General features: G+C 48.0%; 8 protein-coding genes across 9 annotated transcripts; 4 read left to right on the top strand and 4 right to left on the bottom strand.

Moving 5' to 3' along the window:
• Position 1: 1 nt before the first annotated feature.
• On the bottom strand, positions 2-2,248 carry ONS95_006625 (uncharacterized protein). 2 transcript variants are annotated; one of them, XM_058500091.1, is made up of 4 exons: positions 1,423-1,887; positions 1,055-1,368; positions 666-1,006; positions 2-611 (listed from the first exon to the last, which is right to left on the bottom strand). In XM_058500091.1, the coding sequence occupies exons 1-4, from the start codon at positions 1,605-1,607 to the stop codon at positions 417-419; spliced, it is 1,035 nt and encodes a 344-aa protein (XP_058349926.1). In that variant the 5' UTR covers positions 1,608-1,887; the 3' UTR covers positions 2-416. The 2 variants fall into 2 exon arrangements, with proteins under 2 accessions (XP_058349926.1, XP_058349927.1); XM_058500092.1 differs by having other exon boundaries at positions 4-378; positions 452-611; positions 1,055-2,248.
• A 31-nt stretch (positions 2,249-2,279) lies between these two features.
• On the bottom strand, positions 2,280-4,241 carry ONS95_006624 (uncharacterized protein; the record flags this gene model as incomplete). The annotated part of the gene is made up of 3 exons (XM_058500090.1): positions 2,280-2,590; positions 2,666-3,754; positions 3,890-4,241. 3 exons carry the CDS (start codon positions 4,239-4,241, stop codon positions 2,280-2,282), a joined length of 1,752 nt encoding a protein of 583 aa, XP_058349925.1.
• Positions 4,242-5,919: 1,678 nt separating this feature from the next.
• Positions 5,920-6,922, bottom strand: RPL16B (60S ribosomal protein L16B; the record flags this gene model as incomplete). Its single annotated transcript, XM_058500089.1, has 5 exons — positions 5,920-6,058; positions 6,115-6,373; positions 6,447-6,500; positions 6,619-6,754; positions 6,902-6,922. 5 exons carry the CDS (start codon positions 6,920-6,922, stop codon positions 5,920-5,922), a joined length of 609 nt encoding a protein of 202 aa, XP_058349924.1.
• Positions 6,923-9,482: 2,560 nt separating this feature from the next.
• GRR1 (SCF ubiquitin ligase complex subunit) lies at positions 9,483-11,463 on the top strand (the record flags this gene model as incomplete). Its single annotated transcript, XM_058500088.1, has 4 exons — positions 9,483-10,217; positions 10,267-10,989; positions 11,038-11,149; positions 11,201-11,463. The coding sequence occupies 4 exons, from the start codon at positions 9,483-9,485 to the stop codon at positions 11,461-11,463; spliced, it is 1,833 nt and encodes a 610-aa protein (XP_058349923.1).
• A 1,449-nt stretch (positions 11,464-12,912) lies between these two features.
• On the bottom strand, positions 12,913-14,130 carry ONS95_006621 (uncharacterized protein; the record flags this gene model as incomplete). Its single annotated transcript, XM_058500087.1, has 1 exon — positions 12,913-14,130. The coding sequence occupies one exon, from the start codon at positions 14,128-14,130 to the stop codon at positions 12,913-12,915; it is 1,218 nt and encodes a 405-aa protein (XP_058349922.1).
• Positions 14,131-15,088: 958 nt separating this feature from the next.
• ONS95_006620 (uncharacterized protein) lies at positions 15,089-15,997 on the top strand (the record flags this gene model as incomplete). Its single annotated transcript, XM_058500086.1, has 1 exon — positions 15,089-15,997. One exon carries the CDS (start codon positions 15,089-15,091, stop codon positions 15,995-15,997), a length of 909 nt encoding a protein of 302 aa, XP_058349921.1.
• A 716-nt stretch (positions 15,998-16,713) lies between these two features.
• ONS95_006619 (uncharacterized protein) lies at positions 16,714-19,915 on the top strand (the record flags this gene model as incomplete). Its single annotated transcript, XM_058500085.1, has 2 exons — positions 16,714-18,886; positions 18,996-19,915. 2 exons carry the CDS (start codon positions 16,714-16,716, stop codon positions 19,913-19,915), a joined length of 3,093 nt encoding a protein of 1,030 aa, XP_058349920.1.
• Positions 19,916-22,030: 2,115 nt separating this feature from the next.
• On the top strand, positions 22,031-24,914 carry ONS95_006618 (uncharacterized protein; the record flags this gene model as incomplete). Its single annotated transcript, XM_058500084.1, has 2 exons — positions 22,031-22,169; positions 22,552-24,914. 2 exons carry the CDS (start codon positions 22,031-22,033, stop codon positions 24,912-24,914), a joined length of 2,502 nt encoding a protein of 833 aa, XP_058349919.1.
• Positions 24,915-25,285: the final 371 nt, after the last annotated feature.

Below are 25,285 nucleotides of genomic sequence, written 5' to 3'. Positions count from 1 at the left end.
GTACACATTCAAACATCTTGATTTGGAAACATGGTTTATGTTACTGACGGTGCACCAGTTGTTCCTGACACGAGAGTTCATACCAGCAGCGTACTGCCACATATTTGTTTGTGATGGAACTCAGATGAGTCTTTTTTTCCATCACAGTAGAAGTTAGTGTGTATCGAGACTAGCTTCTACATGTCTAAAATCTTTTTCCCACTTAACTTCTACCTCCGCCCTCGGCGACCATATCCAGTGCCTTGGCTGCCGAGATTCGATCTGAAGGTCTGAATCTCGCTAACCCTCGAATGACTGGGAGCAGACGTTGCAGCGCTGGATCTTGAACATTTTCGTGGAACTTTGAGTCCAACCTTGGCTGTGTGGGTGTGTCATTAACTATATTTAAAGATGTTAGAGGTACCGGTTTATATCCATCAAGGATTTGACAGTGGTAAGATGGTAAGCATACTGGCTTTCTCCCACATTAGTCCAGTTGTGTTCTGTATGAGCTCCCACTGGGGCTGCCACTCCGCAGGCAGCTCTTCCACGAAATTGATCATCTGTAGAACGAGCTTATCAACACCGCCCCAGTGCTGAAAGGGCCGTGACCCAAATAAGGATGAATAAATCTGTTGATATGAATGTCAATACACATCTTCGTGGACGTGTGGAAATTATCATACCGTAAGTCCTGCACGCCAGAGATCAAGCCTGTGATCAAAGTGGTCTGCAAAAATTGTCTCAGGAGCCCTCAGATCTGCTGGCTGAGCGAGACCATCAGGCGTCGATCCTTGAACGAATGCTTCTCCAAAGTCAATAAGCCGAATGTCTTCTTCATCTTCGTCTATCCAGTTTACCCAATCGGCCTTCTTTACGAGTTGTTTCGGCACACCAGCTTGCAGCGGCTGGCCGTCAATGCGAGCCAAGGCCTCAAAATCTGGTGTTCCAAGGACTTCGAACAGATCCTCTTGAGGCAGGCGTGCAAGCCTTGGGCACGTGAACACTAGATTTGAGCCGCTTATATCTGCTTAGAATCAGACTCACTTCTTGCAAATAGAAAGACTTGCCAAACCTCCATGGGTATATCCGACCTCATGTATGAATGATATGGCTTCCAGCATCTGGGTGGTAATTTTTAAGATAGTTTCCGAATCAAGCTGGTCACCGCTCTCGCGATAGTCATTGGAAATAGTGTCGACGGACGGGCCAAGCAATTCGAAAACAAGACATTGGTGGCACCCGTTAGGGCCACGATGGATGAAGTCATCGAACTTTTTGACGACATGATGTAGAGACCCCTTCCCTTGCAATGTCTTCAAGGCCCCCACTTCACGATTGTTCGTGCTATCAGCGCTCTTAACTTTAACCGACACCCACATCTCCATTCTAGGGTCTCATCCGTAAGCAGGAGCGTGTGTTATGTCCAATGGAGTAACATACACGGTATCCCATGCAAGCCAGACTGTTGAGCATCCTCCCCAACCGAGTTTGTGATGTATTTTGTACCGACCCTCCTTGAAAGTGTCACCAAGGCAGATAGGATGGAATCCGCCGGGTTTGTATCGTGACATATTCTCTTGACTGTAGAGGAGGTTGGATGGGCAGTAAATGGATAAATCGTTCATAGCTATGGTGCGGGTTTGGGTAAGAAGGGGAACAGGGAAGGTTGCAAAGTAGATGTAAGGTATGTTAATGAATTGGTTCCACACGTTGCTAATGTTGGCAAAGAGTGTTGGAAAAGGGTGAACCCAGACGGGTCTAAGGCCTTGCCCTAATTCCACAAATCTCCAAACTCCAGATATGAGGTATTTAGTGCTTTGGTTTTGAGATCGATGTAACACTACGACGTGAATCTGGAGTTGTGGTATAGGTTGTCAATTATTTTGTTGTTGGGGAAGAAAAGAGACGACGCTGAAGCAGAAGCTTGTAATGGCACAGCGGATACAGGTACGCCCTGGTGCAGCTAAAGCCAGCAAGTACCTAGGTACCTAGGTAGGTAAAGTATCTGGCTTTAAACGTGACTTTAGCGAAAGACGCTCTGTACCTACACCGCCTGGCTGAGTAAATACGCAATAGCACAAACGAGCTTCGCGCCGCTGTGTCTATAATACCGGTAAGCAGACATGTCGAACTTAACTTGAGATTTATCTCCACTGCTTGGCAGCATAAAGCTCCGACACCACTGACGTGAAAGCCCTAGTGAAGCAAACAGAAGGCAAGTCAACTACGCACATTACAAATATCAACATACTTAAATACACCCGCCCTAACCCACCCTAACCCACCCGATTTCTATATCACTTCTCACTATAGTCACCCTTGGCCCACATCCTCAGTACATTCTTCTTCAACTTTCCCGTACTTGTCTTCGGCAATTCCTGCACGACTTCGACTTCCCTCGGAACCATGAATTTACTGATCGCACTCTCATGCTTGGCCCACTCAATTAGATCCTCGCCTTTCATCTGCTTACCGTCTTGTACTGTGATGAAGGCTTTGGGACGCTCGCCCCAGTGCGAATCGGCGACTGAGACAACGCCTGCTTCGAGCACGTCGGGATGCTGGACGAGCATGGACTCGAGAGCAACTGAGGAGATGTTCTCGCCGCCTGTTGTTACATTTAGCATGTTGGCCTTCAATTTTGGGGATGGGGAGATTTGAAAAGCAAGAGAGGAAATCCTACCAGAAATAATAATATCCTTCGCCCTGTCCAAAATCTGTGCACTCCCGTCCTCATGCCACACCGCTAAATCCCCCGAGTGCAACCCTCCACCCGCAAACAATTTCCTCGTCGCTTCAGGGTCCTTCAGATACTCCTTGGCGCAGATATTCCCAAAGAAAATGATTTCGCCGATCTCTTTCCCGTCTTTCGCGACATCGATAAGCACACCTTCTGGTTGTTCAGTCTTGACAATGCGTATGGGAAGGCCGGTGATGAAGCCATGGCCCTGGCGTGCCATTCGCGCGTACTTCTCTTTGATGGGGAGGGTTTCCCAGATGGGCATGTGATACCCTTTCGTGATCGGGCCGTAGGTCTCCGTGAGACCATAGACGTGGACGGGCATTAGATTCAGGTTTGTCATTTGCTCGAAAAGGTGCGCTGTCGGTGGAGACGCAGCGACTGTGACTCGGACTGGATTTTCGAGCTTGACTGCGTCTTTCGAGGCACAGAGGAGTGTGTTGACTGTTGGGGCGGCGTTGAAATGCGTGATATTCTCTTCTTTGAGGAGTTTCCAGATGAGGGGATAGTCGATTTTACGCAAGCAGAAGTGCGTACCTCGGACAGCGGTTACAGACCAGGGGAACGTCCAACCCATGGCGTGAAACATGGGCAATGTCCAGAGATAGCCACAGCGGCCAGAGTGATAGTTCAGACCACTCTCGATCACGTTTCCCATGGCTGCCAAATAAGCGCCTCGATGTGTGTACACGACACCTTTTGGCTTCGCTGTGGTCCCACTTGTGAATGGGATTGCGATAGTGCCATTCTCATCATCTGCTTGGGCCTTTAGACCAGCCCAACCATGCTTCCCAAGTTCGGCATCATACTTCAAACCTTCGAGTACGGCTTCATCGAAAGGACCAGAGAGTTGTCCTTCTGTAGCGTCGGTGTCCGTATCAATTATGAATGGTACTTTTGGATGCTGAGAGCGAAAGTCTGAGAGGAGAGGGAGATACTCTTCATCGACTATGATGCTGTCTACTTCGCCGAAGGAGAAGATGTAGGAAATATCTTCCGTTTTGAGTCGATAATTCACCGCTACATTGACGCCTGTATTGTGTTAGGATGATTAGACTTCCAGGTCGACTTTCTCTTCGAGACAACTCTTTTGAAAGATGCAAAGCAGTACACTGTTCAAGAAACGGAGATATATGACAATTGGTGGAACAAAGAAGTAAAACTCACCCCCCGCAGCCGCAATCCCAAAGATACTCTCCAAAAACGCTGGCGTATTCGGCGCCAAAATCCCCACCCTCTTAAATCCATGCTTGATTAGAAAGTACGCCAACCCCCTCGCCCGATCAGCAAACTCCGCATAACTCCTTCTCAGCGTCTTGCCATTAGCTGTTACATGGAATATAGCTTCTGCATCCGGCTCGATTTCGGCGGCTCGGGGTAGGAAAAATGTTGGGGAGAGAGTGTGGATGTGTGGTTCTTTTGGCGGGATGGGCGTATTGGAGGACGGGACTGTGGGGGATGAAGAGGAAGGGAGGAAGTGAGAGGTGAGGGACTGGAGGCGGGTTCTGGGGTTGGACATGATAGGATGGCTGGAAATTGGTGGTGACGTTGAGATTGGAAGTTGAGGTGTGATATTTGAGTAGGAACCGCAGTGCTTGAGAGAGGATGAGATGAGGTGGTGTTATATCTTTTTGATGGTAGGTGAGTAATGTGGATTAATGGATTCCGGTTGTGCTGGATGGGGGGACAACCAAGTCTCAGCCTGAGTCTGAGTTTGGTGTATCTGAGCCGATTTTCCAGCTTCGCTCAAGTGGCCAATATCCAGAACATCTGCATCAACAGATGACACCCTGAAACAACAACGCGAATGGTCCTTTGCAACCCTCTCCTACTCCATCAACTCAATACAAGCTGTACAACTGTCTGTACAACTGTTAGGAACGGTCCGCAGATACCTCCAAATGACAATTAATATAACTGACCAGGAAGAGGAGAAAAGGTGTAATTATAAGGCTTGACACTCCCAAGGAACTTCAAGTATCGTTTAATATTCAAAAGACGTTCTGTAGCTGCATTCTTGTACCTGTAGAGTTGCCTTTGTCGTCGCTACTAGCTCATGTGGGGTACGGATCGCTTCCGCTACGTATTGGGAGATGTGGATTTAGCGGGGGAGCTGGGAGGGCTAAGGCTACCTAACCCGAGGTGATGTTCGGGAGAAGGGATCAGGATCAGGATCAGGAGGAGGACGCGGGCGCGGGCATTTGGCGCCGTATCGGCTTTGCGGCTTGCCGATCATGTACCGTATGGTGCCTTTTTGTTCGACTTTGAAGGGTCGTGATTGGTTGCTCTGGATGAGATAACAGAGGGCTAGGGTTTATGCAAGGCTGAGAGAACCACGATATACAGAAGTAGACAGACATGTGCGAGGAGATACATTGAGCTAGGTATGGAGTGCAATCAGTTTCCTAGTGCTCGAGTCTGGCACTTTTGTGTGAATTGGAAGAATTCATGGAGGAGGGCTGAAAGGTACATTTCGATGAAGACAGCACTGGCTGACTGTGCGTGGATTTGGTCAACTGAGGGGCGGATCCAGAGGTGGGTAGGTGGGTAGGTGAGTATGCGAAACATGTGTCTGGCTTGAGCCTTGCCAACTTCTAAACAGCCCCGTCTTGCAGTGTGGGCTGGAAGCTATCCGTGTGCTTGGGTTCGCTATAAGTATATCGCAAGGACGCATGGCAGGTCAGATCGAATGATTCCCAAGGAGCAAGGAGCCGGAACATGATCTATAAACAACCCGTCGATTGAGGACTCCACGACAGCCTGCAATTAGTTCATCAGTACCCATCAATCCCCAAGTCACAACCAACACTATGGGGAGCCCAGATTATTCTTATTTTTTGGATTTCATTTCCCTAGGGGCGGCAGCATGCAATGCGGAAGCTTATACACATCAGAAGCAGGGCCCGATATCACTTCCATTCAATAAGCAACCTCCCATAGTTTCCCCGCTCGCTCACGGTTCTCATATGGTGTGTTGAAGTAACCCAGCCCTGGGATCCCTCCCCCATCCGCAGCAGAAAAGCACAGTTGGGGTTCGAGAACAAGGCATTGAAAGTTTTGTGCGTGGTTTTTGTCTTTTTGGCTGCGTGCGCGGTGACAAAAAAACAAAGAAGAAAACAAGTGAACAAGCCTGCCAGACCGACCAAAATCCCAACCATCCAGACGTAATCGCGAAATAATTAACTCCGGGGGGTAGTCTAGTAGCCGAGCTCAGCCAACTGCTTCTTGGTCTTGTCGTCAACCTTGGCGCTCTTTTGGGCGTCGGAGAGTTGTCTTCGTGCGGCCTTCTTGCGTTGGTAGTATGCGGCTCCCTTAACCTTCCGTCTCTCCTCGAGTCTACAATTTTGTCAGCCCCAAATTCCCCAGGTCCTAGACTCCCCAGCTTGACTGACCTAGCAACAACATCCTGGTACTTCCATCCAACCTCGTGGCTCAGTCTGCCAACGGTGCAGTACTTGCGTCCAGGCTTCAATCTCAGGACTCTCAGGGCTTGTGGGACCACGACACGCTTGACTTTGTCGTATGGTGGTGGGACACCCTCGAAGACCTTAAGTCTCTCCATAGCGGCGGCACCACGGGCGGTCTTGTGGGGAATCATGCCACGGACGGTCTTGTAGAAGATTCTCGAGGGAGCACGGAAATGGAAAGGACCTGCTATGTATTAGAATTGCGAAATGCGCTAGACTTGCCCGGTTCGGAGCCGCGGTGCTGAATTGTAACGTACCTCCACGGGTTGGGTTGTATCTGGTCATCTTTCTGAGGTAGGCGTGGTACTTTACTGTTCGCGGAGCCAAGTCAGTCAAAGTTCCCCAATCCACAACGTGTGCGTCATATAGCCCCTCTCTATCCTTCTCCTCCAGATCCAACTCGCGCCTGGGAATAGATGTAGAACGTACGCTTCGCACGGAAGAACTCTCCGGAGATGTTCAAGGCCTCGCAACGCACAACAACGATCTTTTGGCCGTTGAGCAATTGCTTAGCCACGGTACTGGCCAGCCGACCGAGGAGGTGACCCTTGCCATCAATCGTGATCTGTCAGACATATTGCAATTAGCCTTCCAATTCTTTCCCATTCCGCGTCCTCCCAGAGCCCAGTAGCCAGTACAACAGATTTCATTCCACGGGGTTGGGAGTTTGACGACGCGCGAAGTCCCTTTGCGGCAGGCGGGAGAGACTTACGACTTGCTCGAAGGTCGACATTTTTGCCTTACTTCACGAATATGAGCAGACAAATGTCGAAGGGGTTGTCGGTATCCTCAACCTTCGTGATGGTGAGGAATGGTGTCGATTTTGTCGTTGGGGTTCGTTCGTAGAATCGGCTTTCCAAAATCGCAAGACAATCCAGTGTGAGCTTGCAGCGGCGCGCTAGCCTTAGCCGAGCTCGTGACTGGGCCCACACAGGTTAGGGCCCACAACCCTACGAAAAGGTGAAAATTGATGAAATGCAGATTTGATCTTGGATTGAGTTCACAACTACGAGTTAATTGAATTGCATGATGGCAAATGCGTTTTGGTTGTTCCTTGGGAGTGGTTGCTAGCTCCTTTCTTGGAGATTCTGGGAAGCCCCTCCAAAATTGCGGTTGTTGACATCACAAGCTGGAGAGAGGAAGATCACCATTGGTTGACTGTACCACCTTACGATGTACAGAGTGTGTATTCTTCGCTATCTTCTTACGCTGTTCACTGTTTTGCTATTGCTGTTGTGTTATTATGCTATTATATTTCTTGCAGTTGAACTCATCATATCTCTTTCGGGCTATTTTTCGTATGACACCCTGCCTTTCTGTCCACTTTCTTCCATGTCTCCCTCTTCCAAATTTCATTCTCATCGCTCAACTGCTTGCTTTCTTCAAGGACTGTTTCTGTTCCCGTCTACTGTAAGCGATAGCTTGTATTTCATTCATAATCGTTCCCTTCCCAGCTCTTACATAAGATATCTCCAGTCCTCGGGTTCTACAAACCATGTGGCCCCGAAGTTGTCCTTCACATTGAAGAAGGGTCTCATTTGCCTTTGTTCTCGGAGCTTTTCACTCTCTTGGTCACGATCCTCATCAAGAGCTCATGATCCCAGCGATCTCCTTTATTTATGACGAAATGCTCTTCTTTGATTGCAAAGATAGCCTCTGCATGGTCGATTTCATCTGCTCTAGGGGAAAATGACACCTTGACCTGCTGGCTGTTCAGAGTATAGCTTCACCACCTGCTCACCACTACCAGAGCCCTTTGCGCATCATCCTTCCAATACGCTGGATGTTTCATCCCTTTGCACCACGCAACACACACCAGCTGAGCATGCAACAGTCGCCCAGAACTTGACGCAAGCTTTATTTTGTGGCCTACATGAGATGAACAGCAACTATTAATTAAATAGCGTCCTGCTCAATCTGAAGTCCAAGGATACGAACGATAACAGTAGACACTCAGAACAGCAACAATTGCCTTGTATGCCAGCAAAATAATAAATTTCATGCCCCGACTATACGGCTGTATCGTGGAAGGGGGATATCGCCATGAGACGTTGCCGAAACTCATAATACACGACCCCTAAAGGAAAAGCAAAAGTCAAAAGTGAAAATCAAAGGAAAATGTATATACCCATATCCTTACCTAAATATAAATCAAAATCAATACATCACTATTAAACCAGCTAGATATACATTTAAAACCATAACATAGTTGAAACAAAGTGGCATTTCCATAAGCGGAAGGGCCAGAGCTTTAACTGGGCCTTTATCCGCTCGGTTGCTGCCAGGGTTTGCACTTGACCACGTGATTTCACTGAGGATGCCGTTGATGCCTGTGTAGGTAGGAAGGTATCTGGTACCTGTAGCAACCGCCTGAAGTGAAGTGCAGCCCCAGCAGCAGGCCAACGGAGAGGTAGTACTACCTAATGCCATATGTTAGCTTTGGCATACAGTATTCCTAAATTAGAGTACGTCTAAACCAAGCTCAGCTAATCCAGATGTTATACTCGACTTGTGAAGTCTCAGAATGTCAGAAACTATCCGATCCTGCTTTTATAAGTATGAGGAGATTCGTAATGCCTGCTCTTGATATCAATAGCGATATTTGAGTAGTGCTGTTGATCCATCCCGGATCCTTGGTAGAGGCTAGAACTGCTTATCAGCCGTCTATTCTTATGTGACGGTCTTAGACCCGGACTACTAAATCGAGAGCCGTGGTATTAGGAAGAACTCGATACTATGTGCATTATAAACCATGTCTGCTGGCCTCTGCTTTTGGCAGAAATGTCCCAAAATACTCCTCTCACGTGCCAAATCATTCACCATTCCCAGCCCATACTGTAAGCGAGACCAATCATAGCCTTGCATCAGATGTGATGCGGTGCTGCCGTGCATTGCTTCCACCACTTCAATCCTCCAGGTCAAACATCGCCATAATCTGATCACAAAGCAATAAACGCCGCCCTCAACACTCGCTCAACGCGACGCATCGGCCACCGCCATCGCCGCCAGTATCGGTATTGTCGCGAACGATGATTATAGCCCTCAACGACAACTAGACACAACCGACGCCAACGTTCAAATCTCCGTCACTCACAAGGCTGAAGGCTTACGAGCGGTCCCCCTCCACAATACATCGACTCGCAGACGGGCCCAGAGCACTGAATCACGCATCCGAGACTCGCAATCATCACAAAGCATCGAGGGCACGAGGTCCGACAGTCTTCACGACTACCTCGTCGCTCTTTCCAGGATTAATTCAGCCCGACGACACAATGAGGTCCCAAGTACCCACGATGGCGCCCCTCGAGACCGAATCCTCTTATCGCGGCACTCCGGACCCAGAAGGCGATTCACAATCATCATCGAGTAACTCGCCTGCTCGCGCAGATTATGAAGAGTCTGACTTCTATGTCGGCAATAACGACTCGCAGTCTTCTATCGGAGTGCCCACATTCTCAGATATGGCCGTGTCTGAGGAGAGCTGTGTAGCAGCTTCAAACCGCCTGCCTGCGGAGGTTCTTATCGGCATATTCTCGAAACTCAGTAGTCCACACGACTTGTTGACCTGTATGCTTGTGTCGAAGAGGTGGGCGCGAAATAGTGTTGATCTACTTTGGCACCGACCTGCTTGTGTGACTTGGACCAAGCACAGCTCTATCTGCAACACCCTCATCAAACGAGAACCTTACTTCGCATACCGGGACTTCATCAAGCGACTGAACCTAGCCCAGCTTTCGGACCATTGTAGTGATGGAAGCGTACTTGCCCTGCAATCCTGCAATCGGATTGAACGGTTGACTTTGACAAATTGCAACGGGCTGACGGACTCTGGAGTGACGGGACTTCTCGAGGACAGCGATCATCTACTGGCTTTGGATATATCTGGGGTTACGGAAGTTACCGAGCTATCAATGTTTGCTTTGGCTGATAATTGCCAAAAGCTGCAAGGCCTAAACATTTCTGGCTGCACGAAGATATCCAATCTGTCTATGACTGCGGTAGCGAACTCCTGCAGATACATTAAGAGAGTAAGATCTCTTGTCAAGGGCGAGTAAGTACTATGCTAATGATTTCCAGCTCAAACTCAACGACTGCGAACAGCTCGAAGATTCCTCCATTATAGCATTCGCAGAAAACTGTCCCAACATACTCGAAATTGACCTTCATTCATGCAAACTCGTCGGAAATGACCCCGTTACTTCTCTCGTCACAAATGGCCAGACATTGCGAGAACTCCGGCTTGCGAACTGCGAGCTTATCTCAGATATGGCATTTCTCAACTTAGAAAACGACAAGACTTACGAGCACCTCCGCATCCTTGACTTGACAAGCTGCGCTCGTCTTACAGATAGAGCTGTTGAAAAGATTATCGAAGTTGCGCCACGGCTGAGGAACCTAGTCTTTGCTAAATGCAGAAACCTAACGGATGTGTCAGTCAATGCCATTAGCAAGCTTGGAAAGAACCTTCACTATCTTCATCTCGGTCATTGTCATCACATTACAGACTCTGCTGTCACTAAGCTCGTGCAGCTCTGCAACCGAATCAGATACATTGATCTCGGATGTTGTACCCACCTGACTGATGCTTCAGTTACAAAGCTCGCCACTCTCCCAAAACTGAGGAGAATAGGTCTTGTCAAGTGTTCGAACATCACTGATCAGAGTGTTTACGCCTTGGCGCAGAGTCGCCTTCGATACCCTCGCCATTACCGAAATGCTGATGGCGAGCTCTTTGAGCATATGGCCGGAAGCAGCCTTGAGAGAGTCCATCTCTCTTATTGCACTAATCTGACTCTAAATGTTGGCCCCCTTCACCTCATCTCCTGACCGAACTAACAGTTATAACAGAGCATTGTTGTTCTTCTAAATAACTGCCAGAAGCTGACTCATTTGAGTTTGACTGGCGTCCAAGCCTTCCTTCGAGCTGATCTAGAGCAGTTTTGTCGAGACGCCCCTGCCGGTATGTCGTCCTTTTGATATTTACCAATACCGTACTGATATCTGTCCAAAGAATTTACAGAACACCAAAGAAATGTATTCTGTGTCTTCTCGGGAGTTGGTGTGAACGGCCTTCGACACCACCTGAATAACCTTCAACCTGGCCAAGGTGGATATGATCCAAATAGCGCCGATGATGACGACGATGATCAGACTATGACAGGCATGATAGGTGCCACGGCGATGATGGGCGCTACTGTTCTGAATGCCGACGACGAGGACGCCGACGGTGATGAAGAACTAGAGGATGCGGATGGAGATAACAACCAGACATGAAACAGACAAATCGATACAAGCCAAACACCCCAATTTTGACTCGAAATCGTTGATGGTAAAGTGGGCGAGGGATGCTAAGGATAGCTGGCTCCCAAATTAGAACGGTACAGAACGGAAACAGGAACATAGCACATAGCTGCCCTCCAGGCTACTAAGCCTGCAACTGTGGAGTATCTCATATGACCATCTGATCTCCGTGGCGGAGAAGGGACGACAGTCTACTACCTACATGTATTGCTTTGCTTGAGTTTCTATGTGGATGGCTGGATGAAAGGGAAGGGAGGATGTATAGACGGACATCGGTATCTGGCGTTGGGGATTCGGACTATTAGGGCCACTGTTTCAGGCTGCATAGTATTATTCAATGAATTGCACGCTTGTTGTTGACCTTGACAGTTTTTGAGATTCTCTCCGAGCTTGTTTGTGCTTAAGTAGTTGGCGCGATGGTCCTTCCTTCATAGAGACCGGGATTTACTCTTCATCAAGGCAGCGCCGCCAGGTGCAAAATTCTCGCCACCAGATCCACCATCTCTTTGAGATCCAAAAGGGTGGCAAGCGTCCACTGTAGTTGCGACTCCTTTGAGTCAATGGTTCTTCCTATTGGTGCTTTGTAGAACAAAGCACCATTGTCCAAATCGAGCACAAAGAGGCCCTCAAGATCTGAATAGTGATGATCATGTTCATTGTGCATTATAATCAACACAATGGAGACAAAAAGCTGTGGACACAACGATTATGCTTTTTATTTGGTGGTCTTTCATCTGTTGTGCTATCGAGGTGTACGAGAGGAACAATGCCTTTCTTGTCCTTATATCTCCGTCCCATCTTCGCTGCTCTCGTATCTTCAAAGTCTCAATATCGATCTCAGAATTTCATCTGCTCTTGTCATTACATCACTAAACATATCTCTCTCGTCACAGAGGACAAGAAGTTCACACCACCAACCACATTTTTAAACCACTACAACGCAACAACAATGTGCATTGCAGGCCATACAATCTTCGCCCGGTGCGAACACCGCCTTGCTATTAACCAGCCCAGCGACCACGCAACACCCGGAAGATGTAACCACAAAATCGATACAAAAGTTTCTGAGCCTGGTCGCTGTAAACCTTGTCGTACAAAACGGCGTGCAACGACTAGAGAGCAGGCATACAGATGCTGTGGCCCAACTTCAGAGCCTGACTTCATTCTTGGTTTAGCGAATAAGGCTATGGTAGAGAGGGCTATAGCTTTTCCTGTTACTAGTAGTCAAGGCGAATGGCCTGCAGCTGGCTCTGCGTCTGCTGGTGGTGAGCAGCAGGCGAGTCCATTTCAGGGTGGGATTATTGGTGTGTGTATTGAGCGGAGTGGAGGTGGTAGCAGGGAGGAGAGACATTACCAGAGTTATCGTCATGGTTCTAGTGGGGACTGCTTCGTTTGCTGGATGGGGCTTGGGAAGTTGCTATCTTATTTGTCGAGACTTTCACCGACGTTAACCTCCCCATGCAAAAATGCATTTAATCTCCCATAAAATCCACCAGGACTTCTATCTTTACAATAATATGGATAGACATGAACGTGATCAACCCCTCTATGACATTCAACCCTGTTCCCCTGTTGCATAACCGCATCAAAGAACCTCTGAATCCCCGGCATGAAGATCTCCGCGTCACCATAACATAGTAACATATTCGGTAAGCTTTCCAGTGTATACGGAGGAGGTAGATTTCCTTGACCTGGAGATAGCAGTGTGAAGCGCAAGTCAGGTCGGTTGGTTGTGTATTGTGTTGCTGCGATAGAACACATCGTGGGATTCAGTATATCCAAATTCAGCGCATCCTCATCACTGTGGAAATCATCAACGAGATCCATGAATGGTGAGACTAAAATACAGCTTCCAGGCTGTAGAAGTTTATCCCGGTAAGCGCGCAGGTACAGAATAGTGGTTGCTACTATGCCGCCACCTCCGGAGTCTCCCATCATACATATATTCTCTGGCTTGAAACCTTGGTCGACGAGATAGAAAAATGCGGATACTGCATCCTGCAATGCAGCTGGAAAAGCAGTCTCTGGTGTAATGGCTTTACGGAAGTTGACTCCGAAGATGGGTATGTGCGTGACCTTCATCACGGTCCATGGTAGAGGCGACTCGAGAGGATGGCCTTGCACCATGCCGCCGCCAACAAAGTACATCATAATTTTCCTCTCTTCGATAGGTTTAGAGTCCGGTGTTGAGCTTGGGTTTGGATTCACCATCTCCCCATCCAGCCACATCCAGAAACATGGACACTTCTTCGGGTGGACACGCTCATGCACCGCATCACCGTACCAAACTCCTTTCTTCGCAGGGACAACCACCAATTCAGCTCTATAAGTACCTTTCAACTTCCGGATCGCTTGACGTGCGGAATCACTGAGTACATCTGGCACGGGACGGGTTCCAGGGTTCATAGACCAAATGATGTGTGCGCCGATGCAGCGGAGAGTGCGAAATCCGAAGGACCATGATGGACGGCCGTAGTATCGCGTGTTGAACATGGTATCGAGGAGGATGAGAGGGATTTGGAGGGGAACTGCGATGAGAGAGTACAGGGAGCGGATGAGGCGGATGAGGCGCTCGTTGAGTGGTGAGGATTCCTCCCAGGCGCGGACAGAGGCGGGAGTGAGGTAGGGTCCTTTGGCCATCGTGAGTGTGGGTTGGAGCTGAGGGACTATATACTGAAGTGGGAGTGTTGTCGATCCCTTATCTGAAGTACTCGAAAAGACCGTCAGTGCTGTAAGATGTCTTCTTAAGCAATTGTATTATTGATATTGGTGTAGTTAGGCGAGCTCCAGCTAAGCCAGTACGCCGGCCGCTTCGAATTTCAGGAGACCGCAGTGGATATGGAAGAAGCTGTCAGTGTGATATAGAACAAATACCTAGGTAGATCGTCCGATCAGTCTGTAAATGACGGCTTTCGAGTGCTTTATGAGCAAGTGGACAGCTTGCGTCGCTATTCGAAATAACAGCTGATTGTCGTTGCAGCTAGTTTCAGGTTCAGATGAGGTCTAGACTGAAGCTTCCCCGCTCCTGGCTTAAAGAAGTGCGATTCGGCAATCAACCACGGCGTCGTACTCACAAATCAGAAAATAGTAGACATTGTGAAGTAAGAATCAACAAGTCTGTGTCGCTTACCACTGGAAGCAGGTTTTGCCCTATTATTTCTGCACTGGCCTTAGCAACCTGCTCTATCCAGTATTTATAGAATCAGACTCGACCTGCAAAGGGTATCTCTGAAATCCCCATTTGAAGACCGAGACCACAGAGTTTTTCGAACACATTTCCAAGAACAAAAGTTGCGTTTGATGGTAGTATCTTGGGACTGCGGTGCGGCTGAAATGCGTGGTCTTGGATGCCTCCATATATAAAGCTAAACCCAAAGCGGCTGTCTCTTTACGAGCTCGCCAACCAGATCCCGTTCGATTTGGTGAGACACTACGGAGGGTACATCTAATAGATCCGTCCACGGCGGTTGAATGCTCAACCCAGATCAGTATTTAAGAAGCTCGAAGCACGCTCGTTGAATGTGAAATACCATCAAAAATCTCTTCGGGACCTTCATCAGTAATAAGCACATTATTTTCGTCCAGTCCACATCTCACAATGTCACCCCTTCCCAGCAAGCAAAAAAAGACCGTTCTCATCACAGGCTGCTCGGATGGAGGTCTCGGTGCTGCACTGGCGATGGCGTACCAAAAATCTGGCTATCGAGTATTCGCTACAGCACGAAACCCTTCGAAAATGGCATCTCTTACAGCAGCGAATATCGAGACTCTGACATTAGACGTGGTGTCCGATGAATCCATAAAGAGCTGCGTTTCTGAAATCATGAGATTGACCGGAGGAGCACTGGACGTCTTAATCAACAACGCTGGTGCCCAATACAACATGCCCATCACAGATCTCTCGATCCCTGAAGCGAAGAAAGTATTCGATCTCAACCTCTGGTCATGTCTCTCCACCATCCAGGCATTCATACCACTGCTTATGGAAGCCAAAGATGGAGCATTGATCGTCAATCACACTTCCGTTGGATCCATCGCAGGTCTTCCATTCCAAGCCGCCTACAATGCTTCAAAAGCCGCGTTGGCAATGTTTTCTGACATTCTTCGACTGGAGTTACAGGCGTTCAACATCAAGGTTGTTGATCTGAAAACTGGAGGCGTAAAATCCAACATCCTCGCCAACTTGACGCACCCAGACTTGCCAAAAGAGTCAATTTATGATTGTGCGAGAGACGAGGCAGAGAAGATGCTGTCTGGTGAAAATCTAAAGTCTTTGAAAAGGACTTACGTTGATGCGGATACATGGGCAGAAGGAGTAGTGAAGGACCTCACCAAGCCGATGCCGCCACATCAGATCTGGCGAGGAGGCCAGGCGTGGCTTGCACGCTTGGGAAAGCTACTTCCAGTCGGTCTTTTCGATGAGCAATTGAAAAAGGTCACCGGACTAGATAATTTGAATTGTAAAATTGAGAAAGTTCGGTCGAGTAACCCTACATATGGAACTTAGACTGTCAGAAGCCAAAGATACTCAAAACATAAAGGACTTCCAACTACTCCCTTGAAGATTCGAGGCTCAGAAATGTTCAAGTTTCCTATCCATTACCAGACAGATGACAGTTACCTGATCTAACTACCAAGTCAGAGACACCATACACCATACAACTCGGGAAAACAAAAAACCTTCTGCAACATGAGCCTTGGCTGGGGTTTGAGCTGGCTTCAGCAATGCCAAGACTTTGTCGCCGTAACAGCATGTAACAAAGTAGCAGAAACGACTATGGAAATCCATGAGTAAAACAACTGCATCCCTAGCGAATGATGCATCACAAAATTCTCGCCTTTGTCCTGCGGAAGTTTGATCAGCAATATCGTCAAGAACTGAATACAGTCCAAAAAGCTCGGAATGTGCCCACAAAGGCCAACATATAAGTAGCTCGGTGCTCCTATGTGCCTATCGAGAGGATTGATCCAGAAAAATGTGAAAGTTGTGATATGTAAAATCTCTGGATTTGCTATGTTTTGATAGGGATGATTGAAGTGATTGTTCATCGTCTACCCAGCTGGCTATCGATGACATGTCGTCGAGCTACCCCGCGCTAGTGCATTGACCTTGTTCTGGCAGGCAAGCACCTTCCCAAGCTCCCAGCCACCTCGATGACATGACATGAGCTTCACGACGAGCTCCAACAGCTGTCCCGCCCTTCAGTCTCCAAGCCAGCAACGATGAGATGGTATAATCCATTCGCTTTCGTTCCTATGGCCGTGACACTGGTTACTGCTATAGTGTACCTCGGCATCTTTATCCCTCTGCTCATTGTGCACGAAACAGTTCCTTCAGCGCCAGAGAATCCCACAGTCTACCGTGGATTGAATCTCACCGAAGCTTGGCTGGACCTGGCAGAGTTGAGCAATGGCTACCATCCTTTCAACAGTCGAAGGAACGACGAAGTCAGGAATTGGCTGTTGAAGAGAGTGGAGGAGATTCTGGACAGCAATGGGGTGAAATACCAGACGGGGGAGAACTTGAATGCGGTGCCTTACGTTTTGGAATCGAGCGGCAATGAGGCGCAGGATATCGACATGCACTCGGTCACAGAAGATCATGACGAGTCTGCAGATCGTGGAGGGCTTGGAATCCGGTCAGAGCAACCTGCTGCTGTCATCTTTAACGACCTCGTCTCGAACTACACAAGTAACGCTCTCACGAGCATTGGAGTTAGTGGAAGAAAGCTGGGGATCAGCACATACTTCGAGGGAAACAATATCATTGTCTATATCCGTGGAACAGAAGATGAGGAAGAGGAATGGTGGAAACCCCTGCCCCCATACACCCATAGACTTCATGGAAAAGGAGGGGTCATGGTCAATGCCCACTTCGACAGTGTATCAACAGGATATGGAGCTACAGATGACGGAATGGGGGTCGTCACGGCACTGCAATTGGTCAAGTATTTCACCACTCCGGGCAACACTCCGAAAAGAGGCGTCATTGTCTTGCTGAACAATGGCGAGGAGGACGGACTTTATGGCGCTAAAGCTTTCCTCTCACATCCAATGGCCACTTTCGTCCATGCATTCCTGAACCTCGAAGGTGCCGGTGCTGGAGGTCGAGCTATGCTGTTCCGCAGTACCGATTCGGAAGTCACTCGGGCGTATGCGAAAGCTCCCCATCCACTGGGTACCGTTGTCAGCGCGGATGGTTTCGCTCTGGGCTTCATTAGAAGTGAAACCGATTACGTTGTTTTCCGAGCTGAGGGATACCGTGGACTTGACGTCACATTTTGGGAACCCAGGGCCAGATATCATACAGACCAGGATGATGCTAAGCATGCCTCCAGAGACTCGCTTTGGCATATGCTGTCTGCCTCCGTTGCGTCAATGGAGTATCTAACATCGCATACGAAACAGTTCGTCGGTCCTCGAGGCGACCATGCTACTGGCAAAGTCAAGAATGGACGTGGCAGTGATGGTGTGTGGTTTGACTTATTTGGCAAGACCATGGCGGTGTTCAGGTTGAGAACACTATTCGCTTGGTCTCTTACGATACTCATTGCTTCGCCACTCATTTTAATACTCGTGTCATATCTTTTGGCTCGTCAGGATAAGTACTATCTGTTCGCTGGGGCTATTAAACCAGAAGGCCATGAAAGTGAGGCTGTATCCTTGAAAGGCTGGCGAGGGGCGTTCCGATTCCCGATCGTGCTCATCATTTCTGGAGCAATAACCTTTGGGGCTGCTTTTCTGCTCAGAAAAATCAATCCTCTGATTGTATACTCTTCACAGTACGCCGTATGGTCGATGTCGCTGAGCTTATTCTTCTGCGTTTTTTGGTTCCTTATGGCTGGTTGCAACTTTGTTCGACCTTCAGCACTCCACCGTGTATATGCGCTACTGTGGTTGTTTGCCCTTGGATGGATCGTTCTCGTCGGCGCTACCGTCTTTGAAGATCGTTACAAAGTCAGCGGCGGGTATATGTTTGTATTCTATCAAGGTTCTATTTTTCTGGCAGCTTTCATAGGTTTGTGCGAACTCTTTGCGCTTCCGAAAAAGAGCCTGGTAGTCGAAGCTGCCCACGATGAGCACGAGACCAGGGATGGGTTTGACGCGATCCCTCATTCCGATGGTATAATATCAACGGGCGATGCACAAGGAGATGACCCTGGAGGAGACGGAGATGACGAGCCTAGTGAGACGACCCCTCTGGTTGGAGGCAATGGTCACCGGAGTACACTTGGGGCGAGTTTTGCAAGAGGCTATCGACGCGTCATTCCCGCCGCTGTTGATGGTGCCGATGGTGCCGATGGTGCAGACGACGAAACGATTGCTTTCGGGGATGAGCAGAGATGGTCTGGGAAATTGCCCACATGGACATGGCTGCTTCAGTTTCTTTTGCTGGGTAGGTGTTGGGGGAACCCGTTATCTCTCATGAAAACGAGGAATATCATCTCATCCCCTTCCCAAAGCATTCCAGGTGTAGCAATGGCTAACTCCCCTGTTTTCTGTAGGGCCGTTCATCATCGTCGTCACCGGCCAAGTGGGTCTCCTCATTGTTGCAGCTCTAGTCCAAACTGGTTCGGATGGCAGTCCTCTTCTTCTGCCCTATTTGCTCATTTCCCTGTTCTCTATCCTCCTGGTCTTACCTGTCACACCATTCATGCACCGCATAACACATCACGTGCCGACATTCTTCTTCCTCATATTTATCGGCACTCTCATCTACAACCTCGTCGCTTTCCCATTCTCCTCGAACAACCGCTTCAAGGTATACTTTCAGCAAACAGTGGATCTCGACAGTGGTATAAACCAGGTCACACTTGCCGGTGTTGAAGAATACGTCCGAGAAATCATCACAGATATACCTTCAGCCGCCGGCCAAAATATATCCTGCAAGCCCAACGACAACATTCGCCAAGGCCTATCTTACTGCTCATGGAGCGGAATACCACCCAAGGTTGTCGATAACGTCAAGGAAGGTGTCCCCCCAGAGAAGGGCTACAAAGACTGGTTGAGCTCCAAAGTAAGTCGCGCCAAAGGTCTAAATAAAGCTACTTTCAACATTTCTGCCGTCGACACTAAAGCCTGCATCATCCGCTTTGATGACCCATTCACGGCATTTGAGGTTCACGGCGCTGCCAAGAGTGACGGTAAATGGGACAACGTACCGGAAAGCGGAAGCGACCAGATCAAACTCTGGCACAGAGATTGGGACCGTGAATGGATCGTTGATATTGAGTGGCCAGTCAGCGAAGGCAAAAGAGAAGGAGACGAAGGCAGAAGTGGGAGAGTCGTCTGCTGGTGGAGCGATCACAATGAGCTCGGTACAATTCCAGCATTGGATGAGGTGCAAAGATTCATGCCGCAATGGGCAGCAGTAACAAAATTGATGGATGGGCTTGTGGAAGGAAGCAAAGCTTTTATTGTTTGATGCATTTGCCTTCGAGGATGGGATATTGCATGGTTGAACGAGTTAATGCTAATGATGCCGGGGGATGCTGCGTAGATAGATTGATTGTATGAACAAATGCATGCCTGTCAAGGCTTCATTACTACCCAATGCTGCTTCTTTCTCCAAAGAGCCTTGCAATAATGCAAAGAATCAATGACGCCTGGATCTATACTATCGCTGCTGCTGAAGGAAGACCAATAAAAAGGTCACTGAGGTAGCTCCGGCGTTCTACACGCTGATTCTGAATACGGTTCTTGGACTAATCACAATCGATGGTCTGGCTCGCAATTTAATGGAGTATATAGGATTTGTGGTGAAACAATGGAAGCATTTCAAAGAGAAGGGCGATAAAACCTTGCGTATGTCTGAACAAGATTACTAAGTAATTATATGTAAGTTTGTATGTTGTTGTCGTTAAAGACTTGATATACATTGTAAAATATCACGTTATGTATGGATTCTGCTATGATATATTCTGTCAGATTGCAGTCTTTCTGAACACCTATGGAACTCCGAATTTGCCTCGCTACAAAATCTCAGTCTTGGTCCTCGCTTATCCTAAAATCAACAAACTATCGAGAAAACTGAAAAGAAAAACCAAATACGTCAAGGCAACGCCAGCTTCTCTTCAAGCACACATATCAGTATCAAAAACTTGTGTAACTGAATTAGAAACCGACAATCGAATGTGTGTGTGAGGTTCTAATCTGCGAACGTAATTTAATACTTTTTCCGATGGTTCGCCGTTGATTATTGTCCGTATTCGAACCGCTTTGCCCTGAACCACGTATTATCGACGTGGCCGTCCAAGGTTTTGTCGATATAGACTTTCGATTATTTAGTTAGACACAAGTGCTGGAATTGTTTCGCTAACGTGATTGTGAGGGCTAGACAGGATGCGACAATTCTAGCCGATCATGATTCTATACCTACTGCACCAAGCATCTTTGGGCATCACCGCTCCTAGGTATTATCAACTTAACATCGCGTGAGGTGGACAATATGTTTTTATTAGACATAGTATCTAAGACAGCTTCAATATCAATCGTTTGCCTTTCGCGTGTATTGCAATAGCTCTAAGTCCGAGTGACGGAGCCTCGGAGGTAGCCCTCGTCTGAGAGGATTCCATGGCGCAGGTTCATTCCAGAATTCATGAAACTTCATTTCACAAGATTAAAAGTGCTTTAAATCCCTATTGGTCTCTATAGTCTTTCATTACCTTGGCAGGTTAGACCCGTGTCATCAACGGGGTTTCAGTTACGGCCAACTCAAGGACATGTGCGATCTGTACTTCCCAAAGGCTTTATCTTGATACCAATACCACATGAATGCTTACTTGACAAAGATTCCTCTCTGGGAATTTGACAAATTTCTCAAAGTATGGGCAAACGTGGGTGTAAGCACACATGCTTTCCAGAATGTCTCGGATCCAGCGGACATGGTATTATGAGTGTCCAAATGCATTGATTTGCTGGAGAAATTGTAGCTGGAATGAACCAGATAGAAAAAAGTGGGATTTTGGATAATAGAGGTCAAGGGTTGGAAATAAATTCGGCCTGGGTGCTGCTCCTTCTAGAGGGTTTGTTAGATCTTCCAAAGCTTAGATATAGTAGTCACGGAGATGTCTGATGTAATATCGTTCCACTTTGAAGGTGTATATAAAACGATGAGAAATCTAAAAAAAAAAACTTTCTTGGCAGACCCTGCTTGATTAATCGGCGGGGAGGGTGTTATTGACAGACATATCACAGAGTAAACAAATAGGTTTCACCACTTGAACAGGCTACATTTGCATTCTAAAGACTCATTCATTGTTCCAACGACTGGTGATAGACACATTCTTGTCTTGATTTGGTAGTTTGTGACTGTCGCAAGCCTAAAAGTGAATTATTGTTTTAAAACGACGCACTCATCGTCCTCGTCGTCGCTTAGCAGCAATACAAAAGCACCGCCCTCGCGCTCTTCAGCCTCCACTCTACTCCCTATCAACACCACAATCCCTTCGACCAGATTCTATCTTCCCAAGAACCAACCACCACCTAGCTCAGACCTTCGAATGCCACAGGTTGAATCAGCAATACATCGCGCGACAAGATGCCTCCGCCAACTACCCAAGATCGGCCCACCAACCGGGCTATTCCGCTGGTTCCCTATGTGCCCTCCCCAAAGCGCGACGCTGACGACCGAAACCACAAGGAGGAAGACAAGGAAGAATGTTACTTGAACAAGATTGGTAAGTTACCTTTGGAATTCAGTCTTGTTAGGAGTCATCCCTTTTTCAAAGCATACTAGTATTCAGACATGCTATTCTTGTTTCTGTTCTATACTTAATGCCTTATCTTCGCGGTGCCTCTCTTGAACGCTTGTTCATTTTCTAATGAAATTCACACTCGAAATATCACACGACGCCCCAACAAGACAACAGAAAAAAGAGCGGCGCTAATAATATATAGCATACTCCTGCCATCATCAAGCTTCTCATCCAGTCCTCCCTCGAATCCATCACGCATCCCCGTGTACCTGTCTCAGAATCCAGAAAGTCCTGCGCCCAACCCAAGCCTCCGTCCCAAAGATTTTCAACGTCACCCACCCCTGCTCTGACTGCACCCTTTTAGGAGAGCCCCGGGAGATATTGACTGCTTCTCAGGCAAACACAAAGCAAGGAATGGAGGCGGCTTCAACTTCTGTAGACAGCTCGACAGAGGATGCTACCCTCCAAGGTACCGCAGAATCTCCGTTTGAAAAGCAAGCTGCGTACCTTCGCACTCAGAAGTCCCAGAACAATGATACGACAAAACAAAACAAACATTTCGAAGCTGAAAATATCCAGTCGAAAGGTGTAAACGTTGAAGGTCAGGGAAAGGAGCAACGCAAGGGACAATCTACGATCTTGCACCTTGTTAGATCTGCAGAAAGATGCAAGGAGATTGAAGCCTTTGCAGCCAATAAGCTTGTCGAAGATCGTAAGGCTGGCCGTACCAAGCTGGTGTTCAAGGATTCCCTATTGACTGACAAGTTGGACAACGCTTTAGAAGACAGCCAGCGCATCTTCCGTCAACACAACGACTTTATGAAGGCAACCGATTTTAGTAATGGTTCTGGTCAGGCTAAATCTTCCACTGATGTAGCTGAAAACGAGAAAGGAGCAAGTGCCGACAACTTGACCACCAAGCCTACGACCCAGTCCTCGAATATCTCACATGCTGACGAATCCATCCCTCCTAACTTTTGGTACCATTCACCTTCCAAGACGCATATCCCCAAAGCTTCAACAGATCTCCAGGAGTGGAAGGCCATTAGAAATAGAGCCGTCGTGACTGTCAACACGCACCATGAACCATCTTACATGGTCGACTACTACACCTGTAAGCTGTTGCAGCAGTCGCTCGCACGCAGAGCTTCGCAGGTTGGTGCTACCAAGGCAGCGGATGGAAAGGTCAAATATGATGCACTGAATTTTCATCGAAATAGGAAGACTGTCACTTCAACTTATCATCAAGGCTCAGCCAAAGAGACAAATAATGGTGACCCAGAAATCATGGAACAGTCCACCATATTCTCAAGACCTGTCGTCTTAGGGGCCAATAAGAAGACCATGTATGCTGCCTCTTCGAACCAACACGCTTCAGAGTTCAAAACAGTCGCCCTTGTTGGAACTAGGGTTTGGGATACCGACTTTGAGCTTCACAACAAGTCGAGTCCTGAAGCCAGTATTGATAAGCTTGTTGTCAAGTCTCAACCAGTTGACCGGGAATCCAATTATTACCTTAGAACAATCGATGATACCAAGGCTAGAAAGAAATACGTCTCTACTGGGTTGCCCTCAAGACTCGCAGGTTCCCCTTCAGTTCGGAGCAAGCCTACTCTTAGTAGTAATCCCTCGCCTTCGACCAGTGATTACATCCCAAGTGCGTACTACGACTCAGCCAACTTCGCTCCACATACTCCTAGAGCCAGAGAAGCCAAGAAGGACCTTGAGACTGCAGAAACTCGTGTTCAGAAGGAGAATTTGGTCAACGAGAACGCTTCTCCAATCAATAGCACAGGCTCTACCCAAGGCCCTTCAAATAAGACCACCGCCTTCACAGGAGAGAACTTCAAGTTACCCTATTACAGCGGTTTCATGCCCCAAGATCTCGGCAAGCCTCTTATGACGAACGCTATGAAGAAGCAAGACGCCATCGCCGCTTCCCTTCCGCGTCCAGTCCATTGGACCTCCCACGAACCACCCAGAGTCATAGAGAAGGACTTGAGCTTTGATTTGCTTGGAGAGCGTACCAATGGGTTTGCTCCTTACATTCGCGGTACTGCGGATACTGCTGCGTCATCTACACCAAAGACCCCTGCACCAAAGACAAAAGCCAAGGAAGATTGGCCCGCATCCTTTCGCGCCTACATCGCTCGGTCATTCGAGAAGTCAAATCAAGTCGATGGTGTCCCGCGCTCTGAAATCGAAGCCCATGTCAAGGAGATCGTGCGTGCTGCCTTCGCTCAGAAGAAGGTCTTCAGCACCGATTGGGATGCCATGGCTCTTCCGCAACAGTTAATAATTGACGCCAAGGCTACTGCTGAGATTTTGAATGATATGGAAAAGACTTTTGAATCGGTTATTATCAAGGGCAAGGATATTGATCATACAGATGCGTCTTTGGCTCTCGAAAAGAGAGATGGTAAGGGTTCCGACAAGGAAGTCGTCACTTCACGTAGCGGTTCCATGCACCTTCCACGTTCTATCCGTGTCACGGCCGGTTCCACCACCAACAGTAATGTCCGTCGTGTCAAGAAGGAGTCAAGACGTATGATTGCCCGTGAAGTCGAGGATGAGTGGGTTGATCTTGCGCCTAATGTAGCTGCGGCTGAACTTATGGCTGCTAATCGTGCTAAGACTGCCATCAAGAAGTCAGAGGCTGAGAAGGACGAGGGTGAGGGTGAGGATTGGCAGGATCTTGGTGAGGAGGAGTATGATTTCTGCGCCTAGATACTTTATGTGTCTACTTTTCGGTTCTCCATCCTGTTACAGAGTCCTTTCTCTCTCAATCGATGGACGAATGAACATCTGTTTTTCTTGGGAGGTTTAAGGAGTTATTTGGAGAATTCTTTACAGAGCACAGGAATGGTACTTTACTTTGAGAGGGCAGGGAGTTCATGCATGGATGGCGCTAAGTATGGTGGTCATATACTGGTCTTGCGCTCCTGGGACCTTCAATTCGATTTTGATTTCTCGTGGCATACATTTTATGCCATGGTTTGGCATGGCATAGCTAGGTTCACAGGTGAGATTTCTGTCTCAGAACTGCGAGATAATCCTTTTCAGCGATTCTTATTTACCTCGTTATTTGATTGCCTGTC

The sequence above is a fragment of the Cadophora gregata genome (genome assembly GCF_030347475.1).
Source record: "Cadophora gregata isolate MNR1 chromosome Unknown scaffold_18, whole genome shotgun sequence".
Classification (NCBI taxonomy): Eukaryota; Fungi; Ascomycota; class Leotiomycetes; order Helotiales; family Ploettnerulaceae; genus Cadophora; species Cadophora gregata.
The sequence above is the reverse complement of the archived record's forward strand: the minus strand, read 5'-3'. Positions and strand labels throughout refer to the sequence as shown.

Bases quoted from the DNA above. Each gene is read 5' to 3' on its own strand.
- ONS95_006625 (XM_058500091.1), bottom strand. From the start codon at position 1,607: ATGAACGATTTATCCATTTACTGCCCATCCAACCTCCTCTACAGTCAA. The intron at 1,369-1,422 runs GTATGTTACTCC...ATGAGACCCTAG, and splicing joins TGGCTTGCATGGGATACCGT to AATGGAGATGTGGGTGTCGG. The intron at 612-665 runs GTATGATAATTT...TCATATCAACAG, and splicing joins TCTGGCGTGCAGGACTTACG to ATTTATTCATCCTTATTTGG.